Below are 5,998 nucleotides of genomic sequence, written 5' to 3' on the forward strand. Positions count from 1 at the left end.
GTTCCTTGCAATCAATATTTTTACACTTTTTAGAAACCTTTTAATATTTAAAGTTTGGCAACAAAACTTTAACGCTTTGACAACTTTGATCCCTTTTCTAAAAAGTTGCTAATTCCTACCCCTTTAATTCTTTAGCCATTTTGACACTTCTGGTCCTTGTAGTCCAAACTTTTACATTTTTCACTTTTGTTCCTTGCAATCAATATTTGTACACTTTTTAAGAACCTTTTAATATTTAAAGTTTGGCCACAAAACTTTAACGGTTTGACAACTTTGATCCCTTTTCTAAAAATTTGTTAATTCCAACCCCTTTAATTCTTTAGCCATTTTGACACTTCTGGTCCTTGCAGTCAAAACTTTTACATTTTTTCATGAAAATGAAAAAAACGGTCTGGGGAAAAGCCTGGGCTTTTCATTCTTGCACTTTCTATGTCTGTCATTTTATCGATTCGGAAACAACATTGAAATCTTCTACCCGTAGCGGGGGTAACCTTTCTAGTTATTATTATTATTATTATTATTATTATTATTTTTCATTCTATACCATTGAATAACATTTAAAAAAAAAACTTTACCTATATAATCATAATTTACATTTACATTTCCATATAAAAATCACAAATTTTCTCTCTATTCACCACTTCTCTCTTTCTCTCTTTCTTTCTCTCTCTCTCTCTCTCCTTTTCATATATTTTGAAGACATTCCACAAAAAAAAATGAATCCATTCGATGATAGTGACGACGATGACATGTTTGTCAATATGATGTACGAGTATTGTACGAACGTGCTAATGCAACTAGCTCTAGCTCCTTTATTAACCGGGCATGCAACATTAAACAAAGATCGCGAAGAAGGGCACAAACGTTTAGTTCACGATTATTTTGCGGATGATTGTGTCTACCAACCACGCGATTTCAGAAGAAGGTTTCGTTTGTGGAAAAATGTATTTGTTCGAATAGCCAACGTGTTGGAAAGTAGGTATTGTTTTTTTTTTTTTTTTCTAATATAGCTTTTATATTTTTTTTAATACATAGCTTCTTTCAAAATATAGTTATTATATATTAAATATATGTTTAGGTATGAATTTTTCCAAATGAGATATGACATTAGAGGTAAACGAAGATTCATAGGGTTGCAAAAATGTGTTGCTGCAATTAAGCTTATGGCAATGGGAGAGTCGCCTGATTCGATTGACGACTATATGAGAATGTCTGTGAGAACTACAAAAGAAAGTTTGTATAGATTGGCGAGGAGTGTTGTCGAAACCTTCGTTGAATGATATACAACAGCTATATGCAGCGCACGAAGAAAGACATGGTTTCGGGTATGCTAGGAAACATTGATTGCACACACTAGGCCTGGAGAAATTGTCTCGTGGCGTGGAAAGGACAGTACGCAAGTGATCATCATGGAACGCTTTGTTGGTATTGGAGGCTGTTGCGTCCCAAGATTTATGGATTTAGCATGCTTTTTTCGGGGTTGCGGGTTCGAATACCGACGTGAACGTTCTTGATCAATCATCGATTTTCGACGATATTTTGTCAGGGAAGGCACCAGATGCTCCTTTCATAGTAAATGGATATGAGTACAAGTTTAGGTATTACCTTATGGATTAAATATATCTGTAACACTCGTTTATTTATAAAATAAATAAATAAAGAACTAAAGGACTCGTAGCCCTAAAATAAATAATTATGTATAAAAGGATGGTCTCGAAGAGCTAATTGCCACCATTTTAGAAGTCGAGGGTTAAAAGTGTAATTTTCGGACTCAGTTTATATTTATTTATGAAGATAGGGGCTCTGTGGTAATTATTTGAATTTAATTTAAAAGGAAATGAGGTGGGAGGGCTGATTATTTCATAACTAAGAATTAGGGGTTAAAAAGATAAATTATGGATTGATTTTGAAAAGGATTTGTTGAGAGAGGGGTTGTTTAGTAAAATTTGGACTTCAATTGTAAAGGAATTGAAGGGGCAGGGTTTAAATGGAAATTTATAGACTCTTAATGAAAGGATTTATGTGAAGAGGGGCTGAAGATGGACATTTGGATTAAAGTTTAGAGGAACACGGGATATACCCGGTAACCTCTTTATCTCACTGTTTCATTGCAAAAACCCTAACTCATCCCTAACCCTATTCACGTATGAAGCAGCCGCCACTTCTCTCCACCCTTATGCCCCCTCACCGATGTCGCCATCATTCCGGATCCTTCCTACCGCCGTTCGTCAACCTCCAGCCGACATCCTTTGTTCGTTGTTCCGATCCGACGAGTTCCAGCCCACAGTTGTCGCTGCTCGCCTCCGTGAAGAAGACGAAGATCGAGCGAATGCCCTCCTCCGTCACTGATGTTAGTGTTGCTCATTTCATTCTCTTTTCTCGGATTTTCGGTGCTTCACACAGTCATGACTCGCCGCTGCCGCCTGTGCAACTCTCATGTGCCCCGGTCACCATTTATCGCCCCAAAGGACTGCCATGATCGTGTTTCTCATGCGTTCGAGTGTGCTGATGTTTCAAGTCCGAGTAGTGTGCGTTATTTCGTGGGTATGTAGTCGAGTGTTCAAGTAGTTGTTGTATTGTGAGTATTATTGGAGCGATCTTGGTCGGAAAACCCACCGTCACCACCTCAAGGTGGTGGCTGCCACCGCTTCTGCCGCCGCCAAACGCCACCAGGTGGGTGGCTGTGCTACTGTTCCGAGTATAGTATGTGTATGTGTGTGAGAGTGGGTGTTAGTTAGTTAGTGCGTGTGTGTGTTTCTTTTGGGTTTTCCATTGTAAATTGTAACAAAAAAAAAATAGAATAATGAGAAAGAAACCCTAACCACCACCGTGAGGTGGTGGTTGCCGCCTTCTGCCGCCACTAGCCGCCGTGTCGGGTGGCGGTGTGCCTCGTTGTATGGTGACTTGTTTGTGGTGTTTGGACAAGGGACATAAACCCTAATGGGCCCAAAGAAGCTTAATGGACATAAAAGCCCAAACATTTGATTAATGGGCTTAAGGAAACCCTAATGGGTCTAATGGACCCTAGTTAACCCAAAGAGACCCTAATGGGCCCAATAAGGCCCATAGTGACCTAAAAGTCCAACAAATTATTAATGGGCTAGTATTTGAGTTGGAAAACCCTAATGCCAGTAAATCTTAATTTGGGATATTAATCGGGACACACGAGAATTATGTAATAACTTGAGATATTAAATAATAATCATTGGTAAAGATTAATCTAAGCGATATTGGACTTAATGGATTAAGTCCATAATAGGTTAAGAAGGAAACTTAACCCTAATCATCATTTTATGTGAACCCTAATTTCACTTGGGTTTGTTGTTGGGCCTTTCTTTTGGGCCTTGAAGATTGGGTAATTAGTGGGCCATCCAAAGTCAAGCTGTAGCACCTGGTTCCTGGTACGTAAATCTTATTTGAGTATTTCTCTTCTTTTAGCCTTGGACTCAGCGAGTCATAGGTTCGACTCGCCGAGTAGATACGGGACCCGGGACACGTTTAAGTTGGTGACTCGGCGAGTCCATATTCCGGACTCGACGAGTCACCGCTGTTGGATGAAACCCTAAGTTTCAGGGGTTTGCACCCTATTTAAACTCTCTTTCCGCCCCAATCTCGCCCCCATTCACCCTCAGAGCCCTGTATCTCTCTCTAGCCTTGCTTCCTTGTGAGTTTGAAGTGTTTTTGTGGTGTTCTTGAAGTTTTTGAGGAGAAAGAAGAGTGATTCAAGAAGAGGAGAAGGAGGCCAAGCATCTCTGTGTCATTCCAACGTTTCCCCAGAGGTATAGCTCGTTTCCCCTCTGTTTTTAAGCTTATTGTCCCTTATAGCTCCATTAAAGTCCTCTTTAAGCCATTTCCAAGATTGTGTATGTTTGAGGGTTTGTAATAAGCTGATTGACCTTTAGATCTAGGCATGGTTGAGCTCCAGGAGCTCAGATCTACTGTCTTTTTGGAACCATATTGCATGAAAGCCCTAGATCTACCTCTTTTGGTGCATTTTGGACCTTAAAACCCTCATGGTGGTCTATTTACACGTAAAGTTGGAAACTTTACGTGATAACCAGGCCCTAGGAGCCCAGATCTATGTATGGCATGAGCTGGATTCAAGCATAATCGACCATATAGCAATTGCATGGTAACGACTCGGTGAGTCGTTCATCTGACTTGGCGAGTCGGTTCGCGAGTCTCCGAGTTTGTCCCCTTTTCGTAGTGTCGAGTGAGCAATGAGTCACGGGGTGTGACTCAGTGAGTCGGAAGCTGAACTCATCTATGGAGGAACTCGACGAGTCAATGCCCTGACTCGGCGAGTTCAAGGCAATCTCCTTAGATCAAGAACAGACTCAGCAAGTTGTTCATACAACTCGGCGAGTCGCAGCATAAGTGTTCTGCGGATGAAGATGGACTCGGCGAGCTGTTCATACAACTCGGCGAGTCTTAGCATAAGTGTTCATCGGATGAAGATGAACTCGACGAGTTGTTCATACAACTCGGCGAGTAGGATGAAGGACTTGAATATCAGTTTAGAAGGAGAACTCGTCAAGTCGTCGCCTAACTCGACGAGTAAAAACGGGATTCAGGACAATCGTTTGGGTAGGGACTCGGCGAGTTGGAAAGCCAACTCGGCGAGTCGGGTCAACTGAAAGTTGACTCTGACTTTGACTTAGGGCATGATCAGGGGTAAAATGGTCATTTTACCCAAAGGACAGTTAGCCGTGTTTGATGGAGTATGTTGTGGGAATTGCAGCCGGAGGATTTCCGGAGCAGCAGCAGCAGTAGACAGTCAGTTCCCGATCAGATCAACAGCTACTTCGAGGTGAGTTACCTTCCAGTAGCGGTGGGTCTACGGCCACAATGCCGGCCCACCAGTAGGAGTTGTATGTAGATGATTGTCTCTGTGATATTCATCTAGGGATTACTACTACCTGTGTTATGTTTATGTGCTAGTATGATATGATGTTATGTGCTAGTGACAGTAGGGGGAGATAGTCCCCGAGGTATCCGGTCGGTAGGGCCGAAGGGGTAGTCATACCCAACCATGTTAGATAGATTCTGATATTGTGATACTTGTTATGTGGTAGTAGTGGAGGGGATGAATAGTTCCCTAGCATCCGGTCGAGAGGACCGAAGGGGAGGCCAGCACCCAGATATGCTAGGCAATATCCGGTCGAGAGGACCGAAGGAGAGGCTAGCACCCAGATATGCTAGGCAATACCCGGTCGAGAGGGCCGAAGGGGTAGGTCGGGCACCTAGATATGCCTGACAATATATGTATGATATGAGATTATATGGTATGTGGTACAGTGGGGGAAACTCACTAAGCTTCGTGCTTACGGTTTTCAGTTTTGGTTTCAGGTACCTCCTCAGCTAGGGGAAAGGAGTCGGCGCGGTAGCAGCATGTCACACACACACACACACGCCTTTCTTGTTTCCGCAGTTACGAGTTTATTCTGGGATTGATACTCTGATATTTGATTGATCGAATGTTGTGGTTTTCAATTTGGTTTTCGATGTGGAATGGTTTAATCAAACAATGTTTTAACTATTAATGCTTTCATGTAATGTTTTATAACGAAATTTTCGGACGTGAAAATTGGGTCGTTACACAAGCCAATGAACTAGAATAATTTACTGGGCCTGGAGCAAGGCCCATGTAAGGGGCTTGGGCCCAATTTGGAAAATTGGGCCTTAGATGGGCCATAGTTTGGGCCTTAATGATTATGTGGTGTTGGGCCTTAGAATGAGACCATGTTTAGGCCTAGGCCCAATTTGGAAAATTCGGCCATGTGTTGGGCTTTGATTTCCTAGTTGACTTTGGGCCTACGGGTTGGGCCTTGGGCTTGAATAAGCCAAGCTTAGGGTAATGTAATTATCCAAAGTAAGTGTTTATGGTTATGTAGTGGGACTCAATTATTAATTGGGTGATGTTTTGATATTGACAGATCGGGAATCCGTCATCCAGCAGCTGGGGTTGAGTCTGCGGGACTTCAGCAAGTGTGGGATT

The 5,998-nt window shown here is 42.1% G+C and overlaps 1 protein-coding gene across 1 annotated transcript; it reads left to right on the forward strand.

The window, feature by feature from the left end:
* The first annotated feature begins 716 nt into the window (after nt 1-716).
* On the forward strand, nt 717-1,280 carry LOC145095447 (uncharacterized). The gene is made up of 2 exons (XM_079033327.1): nt 717-979; nt 1,079-1,280. The coding sequence occupies exons 1-2, from the start codon at nt 717-719 to the stop codon at nt 1,278-1,280; spliced, it is 465 nt and encodes a 154-aa protein (XP_078889453.1).
* The last annotated feature ends 4,718 nt before the right edge of the window (nt 1,281-5,998 follow it).

Source organism: Lactuca serriola, chromosome 3 (genome assembly GCF_051521515.1).
Source record: "Lactuca serriola cultivar US96UC23 chromosome 3, Lser_US96UC23_V15, whole genome shotgun sequence".
NCBI lineage: Eukaryota > Viridiplantae > Streptophyta > Magnoliopsida > Asterales > Asteraceae > Lactuca > Lactuca serriola.

Excerpts from the sequence above, each read along its gene's own strand:
- LOC145095447 (XM_079033327.1), top strand. The coding sequence starts at position 717 with ATGAATCCATTCGATGATAGTGACGACGATGACATGTTTGTCAATATG. Across the intron at positions 980-1,078 it reads GCCAACGTGTTGGAAAGTAG|GTATGAATTTTTCCAAATGA; the intron begins GTATTGTTTTTT and ends ATATATGTTTAG.